This window comes from Podarcis cretensis, assembly GCF_951804945.1.
Source record: "Podarcis cretensis genome assembly, chromosome: 5".
Lineage (NCBI taxonomy): Eukaryota > Metazoa > Chordata > Lepidosauria > Squamata > Lacertidae > Podarcis > Podarcis cretensis.
The window spans coordinates 88,177,752-88,204,968 of NC_137174.1; the positions used below are offsets into that span (position 1 = coordinate 88,177,752).

Below are 27,217 nucleotides of genomic sequence, written 5' to 3' on the forward strand. Positions count from 1 at the left end.
CCAAAAAAAACCCAGCAGTGTACAGTCCAAGCAAATCATACAAGTCATTGATGGCACACGACTCTGCTGCAACGGAAAACTCTCCAATGAAGTCTTCAAAATGGATGGCACAAGATTGCATACAAAGGTGTACACTTGACTTGGGGACCTGTTACAGTTTTTAGTTTTTAAGAGGGGGACACTTTCCTTCACAGGTTTTGACTAAGCCACTTGATGTAGCTGTCTCTGGTTTGGAATCCTGCGGAAAAATTGGTAGGCCAAACGGTGAAGATCATGCAGCCGTGAAAACAGTCTTCAAAGTGGTCGATAGTCACCGCTACACCTGCTTTCTCTAACCGTTTGGCATACATGAGTGCGTCATCTCTCAGAACGTCTATCTCGCAAGTCAGGATGTAAGTCTTTGGCTGGATGCGGAAAACCTCCTTCTCAGCTAGCAAGGGAGCAGCACGAACATCTAGCAAGGCAGGTATGTCCCGGATTATTTCTGACTTCCCCGTCGCGTGTGCAACAGGTTTGTAGTTCTTCCTGAACCTTGAAGGTAGGAGGAAAGTCCAGTCCAGGTGGTCTCTGAAGGCATTGGCCTCACTCACGTCGAGGGCGGTGTGGTTGTTGACCACCATGGAATGGGCAAAGTCGTAATTTCCGTTGAAGTAGTCGATCCAGAACTTCACCATGACAAAACGGGGAAGGACAGGCGTGACTTCGTTCTGCTGGTACGAGGGGGTGTTGAAATCGAACGGCTGAAGGACTGGATAAATTAGAGCCTGCAGTTTAAATCTGGTGGTTACATTTTCCTCTTGAGTCATCTGCGGAAGCAAGGCAGACAAACAGGACAGAATTCAGATGTTGCATGCAATACTATCTCAATGTAACATATGTAAACACAATGAGAAATGGGTTGCTTTATTTTCTTTGATGCTCTCAAAAGTAAATTTCACTCTCATCAGAGAACAGAACATTAAGCCATCAAGACTCTTTTTTTTGGTGGCACAAGCTTTTGTAGAATAAATTGTACTCTGTGACAATCCTCTTACAGACTGTACTTTTCCCATTCTGTTGCCATTTACTTCCCATGAGATGATGCAGTCCCAGTCCATCCCAGTCCCACACTTGGATGCAGTATAGCATTTCCCATCTGGTTCCTGTGCCGTTTTTAGAAGATAATTCTGGTGACATCCCCAATCTGCACATCAGAATAGTCACCAAAAAACACAAGTGGAATATTTACAGGGTGAACAGAGGGGTTACTATCTCCCCACCCCCACATTTTAATTCTGTAAGTCTGCTTAGAACAGCTTTAAAAGGGTGGCCATTTTGTCGCAGATAGAGCATCCCTTTGTGTATCCAGTTACAGTGGTACCTCGGGTTAAGAACTTAATTCGTTCTGGAGGTCTGTTCTTAACCTGAAACTGTTCTTAAGCTGAGGTACCACTTTAGCTAATGGGGTCTCCCGCCGCTGCTGCCGCTGCGCAATTTCTGTTCTCACCCTGAAGCAAAGTTCTTAACCCGAGGTACTATTTCTGAGTTAGAGGAGTCTCTAACCTGAAGTGTCTGTAACCTGAAGAGTCTGTAACCCCAGGTACCACTGTACATAGGAAGTGACATATTGCTGCTTTTTTTTAAAAGTGCTTTTACCTGGTGCAAAGGTGGTTTGATGAAACAAATGAGGAGCAGTTCATGGCAAAATCCGACCTGGACCGAAATCCTCTTGAGATCCCTACCTCCAACCTTTACATTCTCTCCTCCTCTTATTCCTATGAGTATATACTGTAGACACACACATGATAATGGAAGCTCAAAGTCCATGCGTCTGACAAGAGTGAGGTGCCACAGCTTATGACATAATAAAATGTGTTAATCTTTCAGACACGGGCGTTTTTCACTGCAGCAAACAAACATTGCTACCCCGCCCTCCATAAAAGAGTGTGTGTGCTGAGATGGAGCACAAATAAGACTTAACTGCTTCTTGTAAGTGATCTGGAAAGTCTCTAGCACTCGACAGCCATGCAACCCAATCTAGCATTTGTTTACCCTGAAGTCAGTATCACCTTAGACAAGGCAAAACATTCACAGGATCGCCGCTCAAAGTATCCTCCTCTTATTTCAGTTATCAAAGCCCCTGTGAGGAGCATTTGGCATCTTACTCAATCCACATGTAGAAACCTACCTAAGGTGTGGGTTAATTACTTGTTTATGGCCTTTCCACAACCTTGGTAACCTCTTTCCCTGATGAGTTCTGGAGAACTTGAAAGCTTGCAACATTTGTGCTGCGGCATCATCACACCCATTGCAATGATTTAATGGAACATTTAGTGCCCTGTCCTCCAAATATTATAGTAATAATAATAATAATAATAATAATAATAATAATAATAATAAATTTTATTTATACCCCACCCTCCCCAGCCAAGACCGGGCTCAGGGCAGCTAATACCAAATATATAATACAGTGGTACCTCGGGTTACAGAAGCTTCATGTTACAGACACTTCAGGTTACAGACTCCGCTAACCCAGAAATAGTACCTCAGGTTAAGAACTTTGTTTCAGGATGAGAACAGAAATCGTGTGGCGGCAGCGGGATGCCCCATTAGCTAAAGTGGTGCTTCAGGTTAAGAACAGTTTCAGGTTAAGAACTGACCTCCAGAACGAATTAAGTTCTTAACCCGAAGTACCACTGTACATTAAAAACACAAAATCAAACAACTGGTTAAAATACAGTTGTGAGACTCCAACTCCCATCAGCCCCCATCCAGAGTGGCCAGTGGCCAGGGATGCTGGGAGTTGGAGTTCAGCAACATCTGGAGGGTTACAGGTCCCCCATCTCTGATTTAGTGCTTGAGAAGAAGCCCTACACCCTTCTGCAAACCTTCTGCATGTCAACAGAAAGCAGCAACGGCACATAAGAAACTTCACCAACTGACCTCACTCAAGGTGGGTGAAGTTGAAAGTCTTGCCGTTTATAGATTGTTTGTGTCAAAAGGAAGCACAGAAGTTAAGCAGCTTTATCATTCAAGAACTAATGTCAAGGACTCCCTCTCTCCATATGAACCTACCCGGACCCTGATATCATCTTCTGAGGCCCTCCTTCGTGTGCCTCCTCCTCCAGAAGTCCAAAGGGTGGCAACACGAGAACGGGCCTTCTCTGCAGTGGCTTCCCGTTTGTGGAATACTCTCCCCAGGGAGACTCGCCTGGTGCCTTCATTACATACCTTTAGGCACCAGGTGATTTTCATAGAAATTTTATTGTTTATCGCCAATGGCCATTGCAATATGTTTTTCATATTGTAGTTTTCTGTTATGAACCACCTTGGAGATTGACGGATGAAGGTCGGTACACAAATTTAATAAATAAGGTTTTAATTTAGTCTCAGTTCTACTCTTTAAACACGTTCATGTCCCGCTTTTCCATTAATTATTCCATTAGCTATTAACCTGGAAGTTGGCTTACAGTCCAAACCAATGACTGAACGTCTGCCTAAACTTGCATAATATCCCATCTTCCCACATAATGATTTCCTGCTGGAAACAGGGGCACAATTGGCTACTGCTTTGGCAAGAAGAAGGGCGTAGGCAGTGGAAGATTTCACTGTGAACTGTAAATCAGGCCTAGTCAATATGCTGCTCTAGGTAAAGGTTACCAGATTTACCCCATATTTACAAATCAGTCCCCATACAAAATCCATTGAAGTTGAAAAGTGTCCCCGGAATCATTGGAAAAAAATCTGGTAATCTTACTTTAGGTGTTATAGGTCTGCAGGTTCTATCAACCCTAGACAGAATGACCAGTGGTCAGGGCTGATGAGAGCTCTGGTCCAACTGGAGGCTGCCAGTTGGCTGCCCATGTCCTTCCTAAACTATGGAGAACGTGCTGGGACTATAATTCATGTTAGAGCCATGCTTTGCTTGTCCTGCTTCCAATCCGTGTTTTCTGTAGTCTGCGGTTACTTGGTGCCGCAAACTGCACATAGCTGTCAACCGTCCCTTATTTGGCGGGAAACTCCCTTATCCCAGCGCCGTGTCCCGCTGCTGTCCCTTATTGATGATGTCCCTTAAATTTCCCGGGTTTCAAAGGAAGAGCTCCTCCCCCTCCCTGCCTGCCGGCCAGGGAGGAGGGAGGCTCCAACTGTGTTACTTGGCTGCGTTGCTCACCCAATAAGGAGTCTAAGAATGACTGGGGGTGGAGCTTGCATGCCTTGTGCCAATCAAATCGGCCGTGTTGCCTGGGGACTCGCCTTTGCTCAGTGCTTCCCAGCAGAAAGGTGACGGTGGTTTTCCTTGCTGCATCCCCTTTGCCGGGTTGCTGCACTGTGGGAACCACTGCTTGAGGCTTCGTTTGGCTGCTGGCTGGGCTTTCTGCCTTTGGATCAGAGGGGCTCAGAAGCTGAACATACCTGTGCTGGGAAAATCCCTTATTTGGGCTGCTGATCCTTTATTTTCGAGGCTGCTGGTCCCTTATTTTCAAATCTGTAAGTTGACAGCTATGAAACTGCAGAAAACAGGGGTTGGCACTGGGACATTCTGCAGTGTGGCTCTACACTGAGTAATGGTCCCCAGCATGTTCTCCACACTTTAGGATCCCTAAAGCACTTGTATTACCTCTTGGCATACGGCAGCGGCCAGGTTTCCTCCTGCGCTGTCTCCCGAAATGGCAACTCTGCTGGGATCCACGGAATATCGAGCGAGGACTTCCGGGAGCATAAAGTGCTTCGTAGCCTGGAGGACGTCGTTGAACTGCACTGGGAAGTGGAAGTCTGGCACGAGCCTGTATCTGCAACGAAATAAGCAGTTTCTGTTGGGAGCAGCATTCTGGACTTGGTGCTCACATTGGGCAAGGCTAAGGCCTCGGTGTGCCTTCGGACCGTATTCGAAATCTGCCATGGTCGAAAAGAACAAAAGAACACAACCCTGCAAGATCAGGCCCATGGACCCGCCAGTCCAGAATCCTGTTCTCACAAAATGCCGTACTTTTCTGTGTACAAGATGCCCCCATGTATAAGACGCCCCCTATTTGGGGGAAATAAAAAATAAGAAAATGCGGGGAGATTGCCCAGAGTTGTTTTTTATGGAGGATTGCACTCACCCGCCTGGCCCTCGTTAACACTTGCACACGTTGCAACGGCCTCCTAATGTCTGTAATATGAGAGCCAATTCATGCATGTTTCTATATCAATAAAAGCTCTCCTATTTGTTTGAACCAAAACACACCAGAGTTTTATGAATTACCTGGTATGTGCGTATTATTTTTCATCAGGAACATGGGAGGAGGGTGCATGCTACAGCCCTGACAAATATTACTCTGTGGCAGCTATAGACAGCAACAACAGCCCAGCGGCCATGCTTAAAATTCCAGATGTAACATAGCTTCGGCTTGCTCAAAGCTGTCATTTGTTTTCTTAGAAAAGTTGGCTCTTTATGTAAAAAGTTTGTCTTTTGCACATAAGGCCACTAGAGGGCAGTTGGTGCCCTGAGCTGGATAAAAATAAACAGAACACTTTCCATTCTGAAAAAGTTATTGGTATTTTCATACGAATGTGCTATGTATGTTTATGCAAACTGCTTAGGGATTATTATTTTTTGATTACCGTATTTTTTGCCCCATAGGACGCACCGGCCCATAGGACGCAACAAGTTTTTTTGGGGGAAAATAAAGAAAAAAAAATTATTTCCCCCCCAGGCGCTTGTGGGGCCTGCAGCAGGGAGAAGCGCTCTTCTCCCCGCCGCCCGCCTTCAGACCAGGTCCGGGGACAGCGGGAAGACGCGCTGCGCCTCCCCGCTGTCCCCGGAGCTTGCGGGGCTGGTGGCGGGGAGAAGCATGCGTCTCCCCACCGTCAGCCTCCAAACCACATCTGGAGACAGCGGGATGGCGGCGTTCCGCCTCCCCGCTGTCCCCCGACCTTGTGGGGCTGGCGCTGGGGCTCTCCTGAAGCCTGAAGAGCGAGAGGGGTCGGTGTGAACTGACCCCTCTCGCTCTCCAGGCTTCAGCGAAAGCCTGCATTTGCCCCATAGGACGCACACACATTTCCCCTTCATTTTTGGAGGGGAAAAAGTGTGTCCTATAGGGCGAAAAATACGGTAAGCTGTCTATAGACCTTGTTATATAAAATAATAATAATCAAGAGTTTGGGTAAACAAAAACAAACAAACAAAAATAACCATTTGCAGACATATATTTATAACTAGCAATATGTGTGTATTTATATATTGTGTCTGAAAACAAAAGTAAATATGGGGAGATAATGAATGAACCATCTGAGTGCAAAAGATCCTTGAGGGAGCAAATCAAGCAACTAGTTCTCCTTGTGGGGTTTCTTCAAGGAGAGAATCACACATCATTATAGTTCAGCTGTTACTTTGCCACTGTATTCCACTGGGAGTGATGGCATCACAGAATAAATTAGAAAAGAGAGGGAGAGACCCCATTACTAGAATATTTACCGGTATGTTTTTGCATAATCAATTACTGGGTTGTTGTTTTTTCGGGGGACGAAGAATAACTGGGAAAAGGGGCCTTTAAAAAAAAAAGTTAAGTAAACACTTGTACTTCAGCACTCTGTTCTGTTTACTATTATCCCAGAGCTTTAAAATTCAACATCTGTAATTGCTTCTAAAGCCTAGGGCTTGCTGATCAGAAGGTTGGCGGTTCGAATCCCTGCAACGGGGTGAGCTCCTGTTGTTTGGTCCCAGCTCCTGCCCACCTAGCAGTTCAAAGGCACATCAAAGTGCAAGTAGATAAATAGGTCCCACTCCAGCGGGAAGGTAAATGGCATTTCCGTGCTTCTCTGGTTCACCAGAAGTGGCTTAGTCAAGCTGGCCACATGATCCAGAAGCTGTATGCCGGCTCCCTCGGCCTAGAGCGAGATGAGTGCGCAACCCCAGAGTCGTCTGCGACTGGACCTAACCGTCAGGGGTACCTTTACCTTTACCTTTTATGTTCTGCTATAATGTTTACATGACAGTTTCCTCTGATTCTCAGTTCTGCTCCCCCTCCCATAGCATTCTGAACACTGGGAAAGAACTGAGGATCTCTTTTAAGCCCTCTTTAGGAGTTATTGACCCACATTAAGTAAACACACAAGGGGAATAAGCATACTAGCTCCACCTCGTTACCCTGTAGGTGTGCAGGACCCCCCCTCCCACAAAGTTTAAGACACCTGATTTTTCTAGGATTGTAAAGCACAAACAGAACATCCACAGGTATAGGATATTCCCCACTTCAGAAGTTCACCCTCCAATTCATGAATAGTTTTAGGAATGTCAACTGGGGGTGGAGCTTGTACACCAGGGGCCGGTCCACTATCCCTCAGACATTGTGGGGGGCCGGACTATATTTTGAAAAAATAAATGAACGAATTCCTATGCCCCACAAATAACCCAGAGATGCATTTTAAATAAAAGGACACATTCTACTCATGTAAAAACACGCTGATTCCTGGACCGCCTGCGGGCTGGATTTAGAAGGCGACTGGGCCGGATCCGGCCCCTGGGCCTTAGTTTGCCTACCAATGTTGTAAACAATCGACATTTCTCCCCTCTCTTGTTGACTTTACTTGAGAAGATAATGCACGAAGATAGGATATTGCTGTCCTATTCCCCTGCAATGTAATAGCTTCTTGCCTATGGACTTCTAACAATTTGCCCCGGCTTTTTTATTTTTTAAAAAACAACTTCCCTGAAGTATGCACTAGGATTGTCACCCAATTATTAGAGCTGAGTCCATTGATCAAGTGCGTTGTAAACAGCCATCAGTTCTTCAAACAATTGCCTAGCAATAGTTTTTGGAAAAAAGGCCTTCCTCCTTTGCATGTTGTAACTGATGCCATCACAGAAGACATCCTGTGTGAGAGAAGAGGAAACTCCTCCTTCGAAGACACTGCATGTCACTTGCAGTTTCTGTAAGGCCTTACACTTTTCCAACGTATTGCCCAATTAAATGGGGGCTGCCTCTTTTAATGCCTTGCAAATGGGTTTTAGTAGAACAATACATCCAATCAGGGCCGGATTTAGGTTTGATGAGGCCCTAAGCTACTGAAGGTAATTTGGGCTCTTTATATGTCCAGCTGTCCTTTGTCAACAACAAATTGTCGCTGTTTTTTTGTGTTGAATATATACTATATGGTAATTTATGGACCTAATAGGTATCTAAATCCATCTGCACATGTTGCCACGCAACCCGTCCATGCAGAATGTAGGCACCCTATACAGTGGTACTTCAGGTTACATACGCTTCAGGTTACAGACTCTGCTAACCCAGAAATAGTGCTTCAGGTTAAGAACTTTGCTTCAGGATGAGAACAGAAATCGGGCGCCGGTGGCGCGGCAGCAGCAGGAGGCCCCATTAGCTAAAGTGGTGCTTCAGGTTAAGAACAGTTTCAGGTTAAGTACGGACCTCCGGAACGAATTAAGTACTTAACCTGAGGTACCACTGTATATAGAAATGAGCAAACCAGTGATATTTTAGGGAGCAGGCTAATAGGCAGGGCCCATTACTTACATCACAGGAGCCTACACACCACAAAACACTGTTGCTGTATGTAGGTTTCATTTTATTTGTTTTTTTATCATATATTTTGGAAATGTACATCCGGGTTTTTTCCCCTTTAATTTTTTTTGGGGGCCCCCAAGAGTGTGGGGCCCTAAGCTATAGCTTGTTTAGCTTATACGTAAATCCGGCACTGCATTCGATCAAAGGCCACAGCCCCGGTGTACATCTTTTAGGAATCTATAAGCTACAGCAGAACATCTGTAGACCTGGACCCTTCCAGATGTTTGGGACTGCAGCTCTCATCAGCCCCAGACAGTGGCGTAGCGTGGGTTGTCAGCACCCGGGGCAAGGCAAGTAATTTGCGCCCCCTAACCCGTGGATTTTAGTAGGGGCAGAGAGCTGCTAGTGCGAGCGCCCCCCCCCAGATGCTGCGCCCGGTGCGGCTGGCCCCCCCTGCACCCCCACGCTACGCCACTGGCCCCAGGCAGCGTGGTCAAAGGTCAGAGATGGTGGGAATTTAGGAACAGCTGGAGGGCACCAGGTCAGAAGGCTGAGCTACAATGCGAGGAACTTGCCCCTGCAGGGGGGAAAACTGTTGCAACAGCACAACAAGGAAGAGGTATCTGTATCCCTATCACCTAGGAAGATGTAAGGTCATTTGATCACAATCTGGACCAGTCCTGCCTGCTCTGACTTGGCAGCTGCTCTTCACTGTCTCATCCCTGCTACCCAGAGTCCGTTTCCAAAGTTTATTTGTTGTTGCGAGCATCATGGTCATTTCGACCACTGCAACAAAGAAATATACTACTACTACTACTACTACTACTAATAATAATAATAATAATAATAACTTATTATTTATACCCCGCCCATCTGGCTGGGCCTCCCCAGCCACTCTGGGCGGCTTCCATAAAAACCAAAAATACAGTAAAATATCACACGTTAAAAACTTCCCTAAACAGGGCTGCCTTAAGATGTCTTCTGAATGTCAGGTAGTTGTTTATCACTTTGACATCTGCTGGAAGGGTGTTCCACAGGGCGGGCGCCACTACCGAGAAAGCCCTCTGCCTAGTTCCCTGTAGCTTTGCTTCTCGCAATGAGGGAACCGCCAGAAGGCCCTCGGCGCTGGACCTCAGCGTCCGGGCTGAATGATGGGGGTGGAGACGCTCCTTCAGGTATACTGGACCGAGGCCGTTTAGGGCTTTAAAGGTCAGCACCAACACTTTGAATTGTGCTCGGAAACGTACTGGGAGCCAATGTAGGTTTTTCAAGACCGGTGTTATGTGGTCTCGGCGTGTTCTGGATTAGTTGTAGTTTCAGAGTCACCTTCAAAGGTAGCCCCACGTAGAGTGCATTGCAGTAGTCCAAGCTATCCCTACCATATGGAAGGCGCATAGATGCACCATTAAAAGACACCGTTAGCCAACTTATACATACCGTATTTTCCCATGTATAAGACGATGTTTTTGTATTATAAAATAATGTTTAAAATTGTGGGTCATCTTATACATGGATAGTGCAGAAGGGGGACGGGCAATTGTCTGCAGCAATGAGCTGGAGATTGTCGGCGATGATTGGGCAGTTGATTGGTGGCTGCAGCCATGTCTGCTGTTGATTGGCTGCTGCTGCATCAATTTAGTGGGTGGCTGGAGGCTGTGGAAAGGTCTGCTGTTGATTGGCTGCCGCTGCGGCAATAGAGCGTGCGATTGGTGGCTTTGGCGGCACATGCGATTGGCAGTATTGCTAAGGCAGGTGAGTGATTTTTGGCAATTCCCCCCCCCCCCACAAAGCTCAACAACTCTGGGCAATCTCCCCCCATTTTCTTAATTTGGAGTCCCCAAAAATAGGGGTCATCTTATACACATGGGCATGTTATACACGGAAAAATACAGTACATATATATTTTAAAATGTGAATCAAATACATTATTTTCTTTATTTCATTGTCTGCTTTTCTGGATATGCTATGCTGGGGAATAAACACAGGACCATTTGCAGACATCTTGTATTTTCTACCACATGCTTTTTATACCTGTAAAGCACTGACGATCCAGGTGAATTAATGTGGTCCTTCACTCGGGATGCAATCCCAGACACACTTAACCTGAACTGGCAGTATGCCCCACAGTGGCACTTAGCTTCTGAGTAGAAACGTTCATAATAACACAGAGCCAACATATTGTGTTTGGAAGAGCATCTGACTGGGCCATGAGTGATCGCCAATGATGGATGATTTGTGTTTGGAAATCGGCAGACAGCAAGGCTAGTTCCTGCATCGGATTCCTCACTAAAAACTATAAGTGTGAATGCATGTATAATTGCAATGTTATCCTAAATGCAGAGGTGGCTTCCCAGGTAGGGGAGTGTGGCTGTGCTAGTTTCCTGAAAGGTGTTTCGCTGTTGTTTACTTGGGGTGGGTGGTGGCATGGTCAAAACTCAATGGCAAGATTGCTGGATTGGCTTTGCTGGCATATTTTTTGGGGGGCAGTAACAGCAACCCACCTGCCAGGAAGCTAGAATACCTGCTCCTCTCGACCTGCTGACATCATCAACATGAGCAACTACAGTGGTGCCCCGCAAGACGAATGCCTCGCAAGACGGAAAACTCGCTAGACGAAAGGGTTTTCCGTTTTGGAGGCACTTCGCAAAACGAATTTCCTATGGGCTTGCTTCGCAAGACGAAAATGTCTTGCGAGTTCCTGCGGGGTTTCCCCCCTTTTTCCCCCCTTTTCCTAAGCCCTAAGCCGCTTATCAGCTGATCCGCTGATAAGCCGCTTATCAGCTAATCCGCTAAAAGCCGCTAAACTGCTAATAGCGCTAATCCGCTAAGCTGTCAATGGGCTTGCTTCGCAAGAAAAAAACGCTATATGAAGAACCTCACGGAACGGATTAATTTCATCTTGCGAGGCACCACTGTACTGTGTTTTGCTAGTCTTAACCACAAAGCCTTTCCAAACCATCCACATTGCATTGAAACCCAAGATGTACTACAATGAATTGAAGAAAATGTTCCATCTAACATTTGTTTAAAAAACCTGAAGCATTTCTGTTAGGGATTTGGCAGGAAAAGACCTGCCAAAGAAGTTGAAAAATATCTTCATGTGTGCGACAACGGCGGCGAGAGTCTTAATAGCACAAGGATGGAAGACTGAGGAAATCCTGACTAAAGAATTATGGCAAAAGAAACTGATGGACTATGCAGAACTGGCAGAATTGACACATAAACTATGGGACAAGGATAACTGTGACTTTAAAGAGGAATGGGAACCTTTTACAAAGTATCTAAAGATGCAACAAAGTGAATTGGACTCCTTGGCAGGCTTTGAATAAACACTCACAAACTTTGTACTAATAATAATCACTTAGATAAATTAAGGACTTATACAATTCTGTAACATGCAGAGAATAGCATTTATAGATAAACCAGAGATTGGAACTGAGGGAAGTCAGGGGGGCGGGGTTGTTTTATGGGAGGGAGGAAATGGTGGTGGGGGGGAGGGAATTAAGGATGATATGTTTTAAGATATTATGTTTTGTTGAATTACCTAATAAAATAATTAAAAAAGAAAAGAAACCCAAGATGTACCAGCTTATCCCATGCTTGCCATACTCACTCGATTGAAACAACTACAGCGTCCAGAGATTCAGCCATAACTGAGCAAAGATTGTTATAGTAACCTCCTCCTGGAATCAGAGAGACAACCAGTTATTTCATGAGGCGTGTCTAAACCACCCTTTAGGCAATGGTCATAGGGCAGATTGCAAATTAAGAATATACTAAACACCTAAGGCGTTAAAACTAATCAACACTTAGGACAATTACAGGGCTATCACATATATGTAGATTTAATCCTTTAAATCAGCAGCAGGGACTTCTGTATGTTGTTTGGCAACCCCACCTCTAGCCAGCATGACCAATGGTCAGAGAGGAATGCTGTTTGCACTTATAACCTTGAGATAGTTATTTACCAAACTGTATTTTTGAGATGACTGCTACCTGGCGTGATGAACCAGGTTACAGCATTTGATAGGTGCCCAAACAGGCAAATGGTCTTCAGTGTGTTTACGTTTGTGGGACTTGGACATTCTTTGGTATTTCGTGCAGCTGAAGTTCAGGCTTGTAACGGAAAGCTTAGAGAGGCCTCTTCTTTAAAGCTGGGAAGATGTGAACTAGCTTATCACAAGTAAGGCCTAGAGTAATCTCCATGGCCCCGTGGCACTTCTTCCAGCCACTGCGATCACAAGAATGGCTGCAACATATCCGCCATCATTCACGAGTCATGTTTGTAGACACAGACCGAGAAAAGGGCTGAAGGCTCAGGGCAAGGGCATCTACTTTGCATGCACAAAGCCATCAAACCTATTAATAATAATAATAATAATAATACATTTTTATTTATACCCTGTCCTCCCCAGCCAAGATCGGGCTCAGGGCAGCTATTAAGTAGTGTGGGTTGACAAAGCAGACGACACAGAGATTTCTCCAAGTGGTTCTTTATAGTAGGCTGAAACTGAACTGAACAGAACTGAACAGCTCAGCCGGCCTGCTTTTATAGGCAGCTGTCTGTCAACATTGTAACAACACCACCCCAGGGTTTCCCGCCTAAATTAACTGACGTGGACCTGAGTGAAAACTTTATACAGTGGTACCTCAGGTTACATACGCTTCAGGTTACACACTCCGCTAACCCAGAAATAGTGCTTCAGGTTAAGAACTTTGCTCATGGATGAGAACAGAAATCGTGCTCTGGCGGCGCGGCAGCAGCAAGAGGCCCCATTAGCTAAAGTGGTGCTTCAGGTTAAGAACAGTTTCAGGTTAAGTACGGACCTCCGGAACAAATTAAGTACTTAACCTGAGGTACCACTGTACACAATACTCTTGGTGGCCAGGGTGAGAACTTCAATACATAACAGAATCATAGAACTGTAGAGCTGGAAGGGACCAAAATGTCTACTCCAACCCCCAGAAATGCAAGAATCTCTTTGCCCAATGTGTGACTCCAACCCATGACCCTGAGATTAAGAGTCTCGTTCTCTGCCGGCTGAATTTTAGCACTTGCTTCCGTGTTACGTGCTTCCAGAAAAAAATCCGTCTGCAAGTAACACCACAGGGCCACAAGGTCCCCAAAGATGCTATACTGGGAACCACAGATGCTGTTTCCCCACATCTCCAGGTGTGGCTGGGAATGCCTCCTGCCTGAAATGTTGGAGAGTCACTGTCAGTGGGTAGATCAGAGTCCCACCCTTTTCTGCCTTGGTGAAACCCAACCCAGAATACCGTGTCCAGTTCTGGGCATCAAAATTTAAGAAGGATGTTGACAAGCTGGAATGTCTGCAGAGTAGGGCAACCAAGATGATCAAGGGTCTGGAAACTAAGCCTTATGAGGAATGGTTCATAGAATCATAGAATCATAGAGTTGGAAGAGACCACAAGGGCCATCGAGTCCAACCCCCTGCCAAGCAGGAAACACCATCAGAGCACTCGTGACATATGGTTGTCAAGCCTCTGCTTAAAGACCTCCAAAGAAGGAGACTCCACTACACTCCTTGGCAGCAAATTCCACTGTCGAACAGCTCTTACTGTCAGGAAGTTCTTCCTAATGTTTAGGTGGAATCTTTTTTCTTGTAGTTTGGAACCATTGCTCCGTGTCCGCTTCTCTGGAGCAGCAGAAAACAACCTTTCTCCCTCCTCTATGTGACATCCTTTTATATATTTGAACATGGCTATCATATCACCCCTGAAACAATTGGGTATATTTAGCCTGGGAAAGAGGAGAGTGAGAGGAGATATGGTAGCCATATTCAAATATCTAAAGGGAAGGCACAGCAAGCTTGTTTTTCTCCTGCTCCAGAGGCTAGGACCCAAACCAATGGATTAAAAGTTACAAGAAAGGTGATTCTGACTAAACCTAAGGAAGAACTTTTTGAAGGTAAGAGTTGTTCAGCGGTGGAACAGGCTCACTTGGAAGGTGGTGGACTCTCCTTCCGTGGGAGGTTTTTAAGCAGAGGTTGGATGGCTGGGGTCCCTTCCCACTCTTCAATTCTATGATTCTGTACTGAGCCAGGATGAGCATTGGTCTGACTTGGTGCTGGGCAACTTCCTATGTAATATGGGAGCCAATTCATAGGGGAATGGCTGTCACTCAATGGAAGCGCACCCCACTTCCGGAAACCCCAGAGAACAGCTGCCAGTCAATGTAAGCAATACTGTCACCTGACTCTGGTTATCTCCCGCTTGGACTACTGCAATACACTCTACATGGGGCTACCTTTGAAGGTGACCTGGAAACTACAACTGATCCAGAATGCGGCAGCTAGACTGGTGACGGCTGCTGAGACCATATAACACCAGTCCTGAGAGACCCGCACTGGCTCCCAGTATGTTTCCAAGCACAAGACGAAGTGTTGGTGGTGACCTTTAAAGCCCTAAACTGCCTCGGCCCAGTATACCTGAAGGAGCGTCTCCACCCCCATCGTTCTGTCTGAACACTGAGGTCCAGCTCCAAGGGCCTTCTGGCAGTTCCCTCCCTACGAGAAGTAGGGTTGCGGGGAACCAGGCAGAGGGCCTTCTTGGTAGTGGCGCCCGCCCTGAGGAATGCCCTCCCATTGGATGTCAAGGAAAGAAACAACCATCTGACTTTTAGAAGACACCTGAAGGCAGCAGTTTAGGGAAGTTTTTGATGACTGATGTCTTAATGTATTTTTTATCTTTTCTTGGAAGCCGCTAAGATGGGCAGGATATATATCTGTTATATGTAATTATTATTATATTATTATTGCCACGAGGCAGCTTTCTCTGCAACTTAGGGCTCTTTGCACCCTACATCAATCGCTCAGATGTCCTCAGGGAAACTGCTGTTAACTTATCCAGTGACCACAAAACAGGTGTGTGGAAGGATGCAGTGGAATGAGCACATGGCAGCTGCCCAGAAGACATACTTGCACTTGCCAGGGCCCATCCTCCTCCGTGGATGTAGACCACACTGCGCCTTAGCTTTGCCCCTCCTTTCGCCAGTGGCTCGTACACTCTGACCTCCACGCCGTCAAACTGAGTATCTGTTATCTTCACTCCTTCCGAGGACTGGGGATTCAGCTGGTCGAAGGCACCAATCAAGAAGTTCAGGGCTCTCAGATGATGGCCAAGTCCCAGGAAATGAACCAGATTGCACTAGAAGGAGAACGAGAAACGAAGATGAAAAGGTGGGGGGGGGGGGACGGTGTTTGAAAGAAGGAGGGAAGCAAGAACCCCTGTAAACATTAACTTTGCCAAAGAACATGCCTTGACATGTGAACCTTTCTAACTGTTCTAAAGTAGTAGGATTGCAAAAGTATTAGAAGCTCAAATGACCCTCTTTGGCTGGCGGATTTGCTTCCTCCATCAACACAAAGGCTGCAATCCTATTCTTGCTTTCCTGGGAGTAAGTCCCATTGAAACTTAATTGTGAGCTGATCGTATAGGATTGCATGGTTAACGTTTCCTGCCTCAGCATGAGATCAGGTTACCAATGCCTGTAGAGCCAGGAAAGGGAACCTGCGACCTTCCAGCTGTTCCTGAACTACAACTCCCAGTCTCTTGCTATCAGCCCAGCTGGCTCCATCAATGTCTGGAGGGCCAAAGATTCCTCACATCCCTGCTCTAAAGCAGGGGTAGCAAACCCACAGCCCGAAATGCTAAAACAATAAAATGATACAAGGAAGGCCTGAGAGCCAAAATATGGCAGAGTGCCTGAATGTTTTGTTGTTGACTTTTAAAGTAGGCATGTCAAAGGAACAGAGAAGTGATCCTTTAGCAGGGATTTTGTAATGCTTCAGTGACGAATCAATTGCAAAACTTTTTTCTTTTCTTTTCTGAAGTACTCTTCCAGCCACAACTAAGGGTCATAAAAGGTAAAAGGCAAAGGGCCCCTGGATGGTTAAGTCCAGTCAAAGGCAACTATGGGGTTGTGGCGCTCATCTCGCTTTCAGGCCGAGGCAGCCGGCATTTGTCCACAGCTTTCCAGGTCATGTGGCCAGCATGACTAAACCGCTTCTGGTGCAACAGGACACCGTGACGGAAACCAAACTGCACGGAAACACTGTTCACCTTCCTGCCACAGCAGTACCTATTTATCTACTTGTCCTGGTGTGCTTTCGAACTGCTAGGTTGGCAGGAGCTGGGACAGAGCAACGGGAGCTCATTCCATCATGGGGATTTGAATTGCCGATCTTGCGATCGGCAAGCCCAAGAGGCTCAGTGGTTTTTAGACCACAGCGCCACCCGCATCCATTTTACCTTTGTCTTATTAAGGGCCATAAGGTAAACCTAGTTGTATTAAAGCGAAAGGGCTGCCTAACTGCGGCATTTTTCAAAAAGCAGCACATGATGGGTGTCCATCTGAACAACCAAATAACTGCTCTTCTAACATAGGCCCCTTTCACACAAATGCTTTGGCGCTCTCAAGGTCACCAACAAAGAAATGTAGCACAGCAGTTGCCTGAATGCTCTGCTAAAACCCCAGTGTGAATCTGAGACACCATTACAAACACTGTGTGATCCCTTCACCACTGGTAGCAAGAAGCAACAGCAGATTTGCAAAATCCTAATATGCCATAGAAGGGATTTCTATGGGACATAGAAAATGGTATCAACAAAGACTGCAATCTATGCATAGGTAGTTTGAGAGGAAGCTTCACTGAAAACGGTGGAGCTAGTTTCAAAATACAAATGAAAAGGATCGCAGTGCAACATTTAAATTAGAATTATTTATCTGCACTAGCAACTTGTGTATATGAGTAAAGAAACAACCTAGAATTAGGGCTGGGTGATATCTGGTTTTCAACACTGCTATATATCGCCAGCTAAACATCACAGTATACTGATCTATCACAATGTCTGAAATAAGGATGGAGTTAAGGATGGCTGGCTTCACAGTTTCCCCCACATTGTGATTTTTGCCTAGCACACACAGAGAGATTCACAATATATTGCCTGGTCAAAATTTTTTGAAACCAATATGAGATGGACTTGAAACTGGTTTAGGGTGATATATCGCCCAGCCCTAACACACATCATGATTCGTGATATATTGCCAGGTCAAAAACTATGAAACAGATATCACAATATGGACTTCAAACCTGTTGTACAGTGGTACCTCGGGTTACATACGCTTCAGGTTACAGACTCCGCTAACCCAGAAATAGTGCTTCAGGTTAAAAGCTTTGCTTCAGGATGAGAACAGAAATCATGCTCTGGTGGCGCAGCAGCAGCGGGAGGCCCCATTAGCTAAAGTGGTGCTTCAGTTTAAATACAGTTTCAGGTTAAGAACGGACCTCCGGAACGAATTAAGTACTTAACCCGAGGTACCACTGTATTATGTTGCTCTTCCATATGGCAAAACCTGCTAATAACTGATACAGTAGTTCTGCCAAGCTCGACTCCTTTCCCTGTTGCCTTTGGACAGTGCCAGATGGTTTTATATTTCTTTAAATGCGGCCACTGAACTTTCACCTATTTCTGAATGTGCTTGCAGCATGCTCCCCTTTGTCCCAATACTTTCTCCCTTTGGGGTTCGACTGAGGGCAGAGATTACCCAGCTCTGCTGACTGTCTAGCCATACGAATTATGCAAAAGGTTGTGGATGTTTTTTATATTCATCCGAAAGCAAGAAATATATCATATGATAAAACTGGCCTTTCACCCAGCAATCTAAGGGTTTGCTGTTTTAACAACAGAAGTGGTGATAACTGCAAAGTCTTATCTTGGGGTGTTCGGGGGAGGAGGTTTGGAAACCTTCCAAATGAGATATTCAAGACAGGGCTGGGCGATAATATCAATATATTGTCCAAAATAACCTGCCTCTGTCCCCGCTCACCAGCGGCATGCAGCCCTGGAAGGAAGTGTGATCTAATGTTGATCTAATGTGTAGAACAACCTTCAGAGGGAGGAAAGCACAGGAAATAAGAGCAAGCAGTATGTGAGCACAGCATCTGGATCCCGATCCCTCAGTGAGACAGTTACATCAACTGGGAGCGACTCTCCAGGGTTTCGGACAGAGCTTCTCTCCAGCCCTACTTGGAAATGGCAAAGGTTGAATCTGGAACCTTTCGCATGCAAGGCTTGCGCTCTTACCACCCATCCCCAGATGTTCTCCTAATGGACTTAACCCCTCTTCCATCACGCTCCAATATAGCAAATGCAAGACATAATTCGCCTGAGCCAAAAGCAAGGTGATCCACGTGCTCCCAAGCCCCTGCCGCACCAGCTTATCCCAGAACAAAGCAGATTACTGCTGCTACTTCCCTAAACAAAGACGACACAGCTTATTGTTGTAGATCTCATCAGGCTGAAGGTGTTCCAGGAAGGAATTAAGTTGCAGGTACAGAACAAATTTCAGGTGCCCTTGCAGAGTCGCTATTCCAGTTTTCGATAACAGCATCGATGCAGCAAAAAGGACTTTTGGGATCTTCAGCCAGACATTGGTTGGTCTCAGTCAATTGCCTTGTGCTGTCAGAGACCTAGGAAGGCAACGTAGCTAAGAATTTGCATGCTGTGATCCATTTAATTCTAGGACCAAAGAGGCGAGCCAGATGAGGTCAGGATAGGTCAATAAATTCTGACCCAGGATAGGTCAGAATCATGCCCTGATTCTGAGCTTCCTGCATGGGGTGGGGGGACGACTCTCATCGGCCGTAGTTGAAGTCACAACGCTGATTCAGCGCACCCTTGGTCTAATTCAGTGAGGGACTACAACTCCCATCATGAACAACCACTGGTCCTGGTAGCTAGAGATGATGGGTGTTGTAGTCCAACAAAAGCTGGATACGCTGGTTTGAGAAACACAGAATTATGGTATGTATTTTTTGTGCGTTTATACTGAAAGCCACTCTGTGATCTTTGGATGAAGGGTAGTATAGAAAAGGAAGGAAGGAAGGAAGGAAGGAAGGAAGGAAGGAAGGAAAAGCAAAGCCTAAGAAAAAAAGGCCTAACCAGTGTTTCTCAACCTTGGGTCCCCAGATGTTGTTGGACTACAACTCCCATCATCCCTGAGCTCTGGCCTTGCTAGCTAGGGATGATGGGAGTTGTAAGCCAAAAACATATGGGGATCCAAGGTTGAGAAAGGCTGGCTAAGCCCTGTTGTGTTGGTTTTCTATATCCAGCAAGCTTTCAACACAGGAGTCCATTCTAAAATGTGACTCCTGCCCCTGCAGGCCAAAGTGGAGCAGTCCATTCTACTGCCTCATGCTGTGATATTTATAGGCCAAACCTAATTTGTAGTGCAACAATTTGTAGTGCAACAAAAGCATGGTTCACGGGAGGGCATTTATGCATGCATGCACCTCCACCAAGTCAGAGCATTTGCCCATGCAGCTCAGTATATCCTGCACTGACTGGCAGCAGCTCTCTAAGAGTTTCCAACAGAAGTCTCTCCAGTCCCACTTGGAGAGACCGTGGACTGAACCGGGGATCTTTTGTATGCAAAGCATTCCCTCTACTGCTGAGCTTTGGCCCTTCCCCTAGGTCCAGGTGTGGGGAACCTTTGGCCCTCCAGATCTTGCTGAACTAGAACTCCCATCATCCCTGGTGATTGACCAGGCTTGGAGGGCTTCGGGGGACTGTAGTTCGGAAACATCTGGAAGGCCACGCTTTCTCCACTCCTGCCTTAGTTCTTACTTACCACAGAAGAGTAAGCAAATGACAGTGTACATACCTGATAAACAAAGCATGATTATAGTAGCTAATAAGAGGACTAGAGAAATTCATGGGAGGATAACTCTATTAATGGCTATTGATACACGGAAGCAGTGCCTATAACAAAATATTGCATTTGGTATGATCCTATCCAGACAACCAGACTCACACTTTTTCATGACACCCCATTTCATTCCCCCCTTTTCCATTGTCCTTTCTTTCTCCCAACCAGCGTTCAAAACCCTCATTGTTCTAGGCACATTTTGCAACAGGGGATTTCATTAGCATGAGCAGATTCTGAGCTCTGGGCGCCTAAGATTTCACATTAAAGCTGCATAGTAGAAGGGAAGGAGGACCTTTTTCTGTCTTGCCACTTCCAGCTACTCTCTTGAAGAGAATATTAGGGGGGTGGGCAGAGGAAGGACTAACACCAGGTGAAAAACAAACATAATGTTTTAGCTGCAGTTCATTCATTTTCAGCTTTGTATCCTTGTTATTAAAAAATTGCACCTAGGTAAAGGACCCCTGGACAGTTAAGTCCAGTCAAAGGCAACTATGGAATGCAGTGCTCATCTCGCTTTTCCAGTTGAGGGAGCTGGCGTTTGTCCACAGACAGCTTTCTGGGTCATGTGGCCAGCATGACTAAACTGCTTCTGGCACAACAGAGCACCATGAAGGAAGCCAGAGGGCACAGAAACGCCATTTACCTTCCTGCCGCAGTAGTACCTATTTATCTACTTGCACTGGTGTGCTTTCGGACTGCTAGCTTGGCAGAAGCTGGGACAGAGCAACGGGAGCTCACTCCATCACGGGGATTCGAACCACCAACCTTCCGATTGGCAAGCCAAGAGGTTTAGCCCACAGAGCCAACCACTCCCCCTCTGTGCCTTGACATTCCATTGATGTGCCCATAACCTAGGTTTAAGGTGCCATTTAGCTCCTAGCTTTCACACCTCAGTTTCTAACACTGCTCTCAACCGTTTTCCATGTCGACTGAGCATGCCAGTCCTCGCTGGAAAGTCTCTCAGGTTCCCCCCTCCCCAATTCATATTTATTCATTTTAATTTATATGAAGAAGAAGAAGAAGAGTTTGGATTTGATATCCCACTTTATCACTATCCAAAGGAGTCTCCCTCCCTCCCAACAAACACTGTGAGGTGAGTGAGGCTGAGAGACTTCAGAGAAGTGTGACTAGCCCAAGGTCACCCAGCAGCTGCATGTGGAGGAGCAGGGAAGTGAACCCGGTTCACCAGATTACGAGTCCACCGCTCTTAACCGCTACACCACACTGGCTCACTTCCTCCCTTGGCAGTCCCCCCGCCACCCCACAAGCCTGAAGAAATCTCCTTCATGGGCATGGGTGTTGCCATTTTGGCTACATAATGATCCACACTCACCCCATAACTTCAGAAATGGAGGGAATAATTGCACACCGTGCAGTTACGCTCTGTGTTGCCTGCATTTATTCATGCCGTATGAATGGTTTTTTCTATTAGTTTAAGCCATTGAGAAGGCTAGTCAAGCAGCCTGGGTCACCTGTTTGCCCTCACCAAAGGAATGAAAGCACTTCAGGAAACAATTCTGCCTTTCAGGTTTACAAACCAGTTCTACTCCTGCAACAATGTTTAAGGGTGGGACGGGGTAAGGGAAGGTGTCAAATGCACCCTTCAACATTGGTTATTTCAATGGTTTACAATTTTTTTTTTTTTTTCATGAAACTGTCTTTGCATTAGTACATCTGGCGAGCAACCTCTCTGACTAGCAGAGGATTCTGGAAGCCCAGTGGTGCAGTTCTGTGATGTTAGGCTATGCGTTTTATAGTCTTATGGGCTGCAGGTCTTGTTTCAATGGTAATGCATATTGCTAAGTACTTGAAGTCAGTTTACTTTAAAGGATCAACTTACCTCATATATGCCTAACTGGCCACTTCACTTTGCAGAACTGGCACTTTTACAAGTGCCACAAAATGTTTATTCTGCAGTTCCAAGAAACTGATCCATCAGTGTGGCAGCTCCTTTGATATTAAACAAGTTCCTTTGCTGTACTCTTTTCAGCACCTGCAAAAGACCTTTTTTTTTTAGCCAAGTCTCTCCCCAGATATGTAAAGTTGATATGTATTTTAAAATCTTATTTTATTAACTGCTGGTTTTATTTTGGTTTTGTGTTTTGTTTTGATCCAGCTTGTTTTAACTTTGGGCTTTTATCAATAATTTCATGTAAACCACTTAGAGGTTTTTACAATTAAGCAATCTACAAATTCCATTAAATAAATAAGATGAATATGGCAAGGCTGCATTGTAGGGCTGGTGTGTGTGTGTGTGTGTGTGTGTGTGTGTGTGCCCTATTGCTAAGCGGAACCCTGAAGTTAAGTCTTGGCCTGATTGTGCCATGGGGAAAGTTTGCTAGAAAATACATTCATTTCATGCAAGACAATGCATCACATAAACAGAGTGTGTGACCTTTTAAAACACACACAACCATGCTATTCTTGGGCACTTGTGGCCCTCTACATGTTGTGAGACTCCAATTCCCATCAGTCCTTGCCAGAACAGCTGTTGGCTTTGAGTGCCACAGGTTTCCCCTTCCTGTTGTATGAGCAGGAAGTCTAGTTCTGGCAGAGAAAGCAGTCTGTTGCAGAGCTCTTATGCCATTGCTCATCTTTGCACCAAGGGATCTCTGATCAGCTTCCAGAACCCCCCTCCCAGCATTCCCTGGAGCATAGCTTAAAAACTACAAAGGTATCAGACAAAAAGTTGATTTGCATTCCAAGGGCACATATTTTAAACGTGAACACCACCAACTGACATCCTTTTTTCAAGCAGACCAGGCGAGATGCAAAATGTGTTTGTTATCTGTCAAAGGGTTTCATTGCTTTCTCTTGGATTTCTAGGTTTGTGGGTCACCTGGGAGCTTAGGCTAGGCAGCAGCGCAGGGAAATATTTCAAATAAACAAATAAATGGCAATGCCATATGGAAGGAAGGCCTCTCAAACCAACATAGTTTACTAGAGTACGTCTGGAAGGAAAATATGTTTCAGATAGGGAAACCAGGTGATAAGGAAGATCTACAGACGCTGCCCTAGGGACGCTGGTGGCACTGTGGGTTAAACCACAGAGCCTAGGACTTGCTGATCAGAAGGTTGGTGGTTCAAATCCCCGCGATGGGGTGAGCTCCCGTTGCTCGGTCCCAGCTCCTGCCAACCTAGCAGTTTGAAAGCACGTCAAAGTGCAAGTAGATAAATAGGTACCGCTCAGGCGGGAAGGTAAACGGTGTTTCCGTGCGCTGCTCTGGTTCGCCAGAAGCGGCTTAGTCATGCTGACCACATGACCCGGAAGATGTATGCTGGCTCCCTCGGCCAATAAAGCGAGATGAGTGCCACAACCCCAGAGTCGGTCATGACTGGACCTAATGGTCAGGGGTCCCTTTACCTTTACCGTTACAGAAGTTTCCCAGTCCCAGGCATGCAGGAGGGCAGAGCCGGCCAGCCGCCTCAGTGTCTCTCTGGCTTGGTTGCCCCTGAACTTGCGGGGCAGAGCCACCCACAGCAGAAGAGCCCGCCGTGGTAATCCGACTGACTGGCGGGCTCTTCCCTGGACTCAAGTCTCGGGCCCCGGACTCTTGGCCTGGCGCCCCGACAGCCCGGCGCCCCGCACCCCTAGCACTGATGGGTAAGACGGCCCTGCTCTGCATACACCCTGAAGCTGAAGTATGGAGGGTGGACGCAAGAGAGGGGGCATTTCTGGCACTGTGCTCTTACCCCTGCAATTGTAGAATATTCACCCCCAAGAGGCTTGCATAGCACTTGCGTAAATGTCTTTTCCAGCATCAGACAAACGCCTCTTCCTTATCTCAAGCTTTCTACATTTTTAAAGAACATGCTGGCTTGGACTGATAGGAATTGCAGCTCAAAAACCTGGAGGGCATCAGATTGGAGAAGGCTGAGCGATATGATAGTGCCAATTAGGTGTTTCGAACTCTTTGCAATTTGGGCACTGGATTTTTAAAAATGTTTTTAATACATGTTTTTTATTGCACAGAGACTCCTGGCTATGGGGCAACTCAGGAATACAACGAATACATATTATTATTTTTTTGCAGCTGAACAAGGCAAGAGTCCTTGAAGCACCTTTAGAAAATGCACATGCATGTCAGAAAGGGTCCTCCATTCCTATCAATCAGGAGGTCATTTCTAAACATGCCCATCCTAGAGGAACTACAGCAGGGATGGGGGCCCCTTTGCCCACCCCAGATGCTCTTAAGATTCAAATTCCCACTTGACTGTGAAGCTCCCTGGGTGACCTTGGGCCAGGCACCAACTCTCAGCCTAACCTACCTCACAGGGTTGTCCTTGTTGTTGTTGAGGATAAGATGGGGAAGGGGAGAACTACTACACCACCTAAAGCCCCTTGAAGGAAAGAATGGATATTTAAAAAATGTAAGAAAAATAAAGCACATATTGTCTACCCTGTCTGGCAGCAGCTCTCCAGGGTTTCAGAGAGGGAGGATGTCCCAGCCCTACCAGAAGCTGCCTGGGATTGAACCCAGGACCTTTAGAAGCTCTCAAGGCCTTCCTATCCCGAAGGCCACAAGTTCTCCTGCCCTGGATTACATGAAAGAAGACTGGGGTGGAGTGTTAATGCTTTTCTTTGTTTCCTTATGTATTTTGCGTTCACGTTTTGTATTTTCACGCTGTGCACCGAGCGCCCTGTGATCTTCGGAGCAAGGGCGGTCTACAAATGTAATAAATAATATTAACAGTTCAGAGCAGCGCCTCCAATGCCCTTCCCGCGAGTCATGAACTGCAGTGGATCGGAAAAGGGCGCCTGGGGCGGGACCGCGAGAGAGGAGGCTGGAAAAGCGGAATGAACCAAGCGCGATCTGCTGCGTCAGGCGAGAGAGCCCGGTTTGCCCGGCGCTGAAAGGGCTGCTTTGCTGTATTTTAAAGGCTGAACGTCCCCCGCGGTTCCCTTTTCGCCAACCTGGTGCAAAAGGGGGGAGGAGGAAGCGCCCACCACCCCCATTTTTAAAAAAGAGATACGCTGAAACGTCGCCGGCGAAGGAGGAAAGGAACGGAAGGAAAGCGCCGATTTCTCCATTGCGCACAGCAAACCCACGCCTAGGTGCGCGCCCCGCAGCTCTCACTGCAGCACCGCGGCGCGAGCTGAGCATCGCCGCCGACATCCGCTTGAGAGATGCTTTCAAGCCACCCCAAAAAGAGGCAGAAGATCCCCGCCTATCTAGCAGTTGTTTCTGCTTCAAGCGATCGCGGAGATCCGAGGGGACGATCGCCAATGCGCTCCGCGCGGCGCTTGCCGTTATCTTCCTAACCCAAGGTGGTGGTGGGGGAGAGAGAGATCTGGAGGGGGTACAGAGGGGTTTAGCTTGGGAAGAAAGGAGGTGCCGGGGGGGTGTCCCCCGCCTTACCGATTGCTGAGCCACCCTGAACGAAGCATCCAGCAGCATCAGCCGCCACGGCTCCGAGACAGTGTTGGGCAACGGCAAGTAGACATAATAGGCAGTCAGAGCCAGCAGCCCAGCCAAAAGCACCGCGGCGGACTTCATGGTGACGGGCGGTGGGGATGCTCGAGCGCGCAGCCTCGCCTCTCCGGCTCCTTTCGCGAAGGGGTGACTTTTTTGCGGCAAAGTTTGCTCGCAGCGCCCATTCAAGGGTTTCATAACCTTCACAAGCCAATCAGAGGGGAGAGCCAGCAGAGGAAGTCCAGGCTCTTCCGTCCCCTGCGAGCCCTCGTGTCCTTGCGATTGTTTTCATTTGGGGCGCTGCTGGCGCCGAGCCGCGCGCAGAGACACCTAGGGGCCGAGCGCAAGCGGTGCAAAGAAAGGAAAGGAAAGCCATCCTTTATTCTCACTCTACCAAGTCAAAAAGCAGAGACATCACCTTGCCAACAAAGGTCCGTATAGTTAAAGCTATGGTTTTCCCAGTAGTGATGTATGGAAGTGAGAGCTGGACCATAAAGAAGGTTAATGGCCAAAGAATTGATGCTTTTGAATTATGGTGCTGGAGGAGACTCTTGAGAGTCCCATGGACTGCAAGAAGATCAAACCTCTCCATTCTGAGGGAAATCAGCCCTGAGTGCTCATTGGAAGGACAGATCCTGAAGCTGAGGCTCCAATACTTTGGCCACCTCATGGGAAGAGGAGACTCCCTGGAAAAGACCCTGATGTTGGGAAAGATGGAGGGCACAAAGAGAAGGGGACGACAGAGGACGAGATGGTTGGACAGTGTTCTCGAAGCTACCAGCATGAGTTTGACCAAACTGCAGGAGGCAGTGGAAGACAGGAGTGCCTGACGTGCTCTGGTCCATGGGTCATAAAGAGTCGGACATGACTAAACGACTAAACAACAACATTCTGACTCGCCCAGAATTAAGGTCCCAGGGAAAAAACAAAGGCTGTGCTTGCACAAAGGACATAGCAAGAAGAAGAACCTTGCTGGATCAGGGCCCATTCATGACCCTTCCAGTCTGGCATCCTGTTCTCCCGTGGGAAGCCTGCACCCTGGATGATGCCTCTGACAGGAATGGAAGCATTGTGGCTTTTGACCATTGATCGCCTTGCAACATGAATTTGTCTAATCCTGTCTTAAAGTCTCTGCTTTTTTTTCTGGGGGCACTCAAGGGTACGCAGTACCAGCACCATTTTCCCCTAGAAGAAAAACATTGCTTTAAGCCATCCAAGTTGGTGAACATCACAGCCTCCTGGGGAGGGAACAGGGGTGCCAACTCAATAAAATATTCAATAAAATCACACATGACAGGGCACGCACACCATCTGAATGGCAATGCCCATCAACGGGGGGGGGGGTGTGGACCCCTCAAGTATTTTACTGGAGGGCTGAAGGGACTCCTATGGGGTGGGAGTTCTATGGTTCCAACAATGCAGTGCTTAATAATAATAATAATAATAATAATAATAATAATAATAAATTTTAATTATACCCCACCCTCCCTGGCCAGAGCCCAGGCTCAGGCTAGCTAACATCATTTAAATTTCAGTAAAAACATAATAAGAAAAAAAGAAAAAGAAGAAAACAGGTTAAAATACAGGTT

The 27,217-nt window shown here is 46.6% G+C and overlaps 1 protein-coding gene across 1 annotated transcript; it reads right to left on the reverse strand.

Annotated features, from left to right (window-relative positions):
• Positions 1-51: 51 nt before the first annotated feature.
• Positions 52-25,896, reverse strand: NCEH1 (neutral cholesterol ester hydrolase 1). Its single transcript, XM_079978119.1, has 5 exons — positions 25,575-25,896; positions 15,422-15,650; positions 12,097-12,166; positions 4,598-4,769; positions 52-806 (listed from the first exon to the last, which is right to left on the reverse strand). The coding sequence occupies exons 1-5, from the start codon at positions 25,824-25,826 to the stop codon at positions 189-191; spliced, it is 1,341 nt and encodes a 446-aa protein (XP_079834245.1). The 5' UTR covers positions 25,827-25,896; the 3' UTR covers positions 52-188.
• Positions 25,897-27,217: the final 1,321 nt, after the last annotated feature.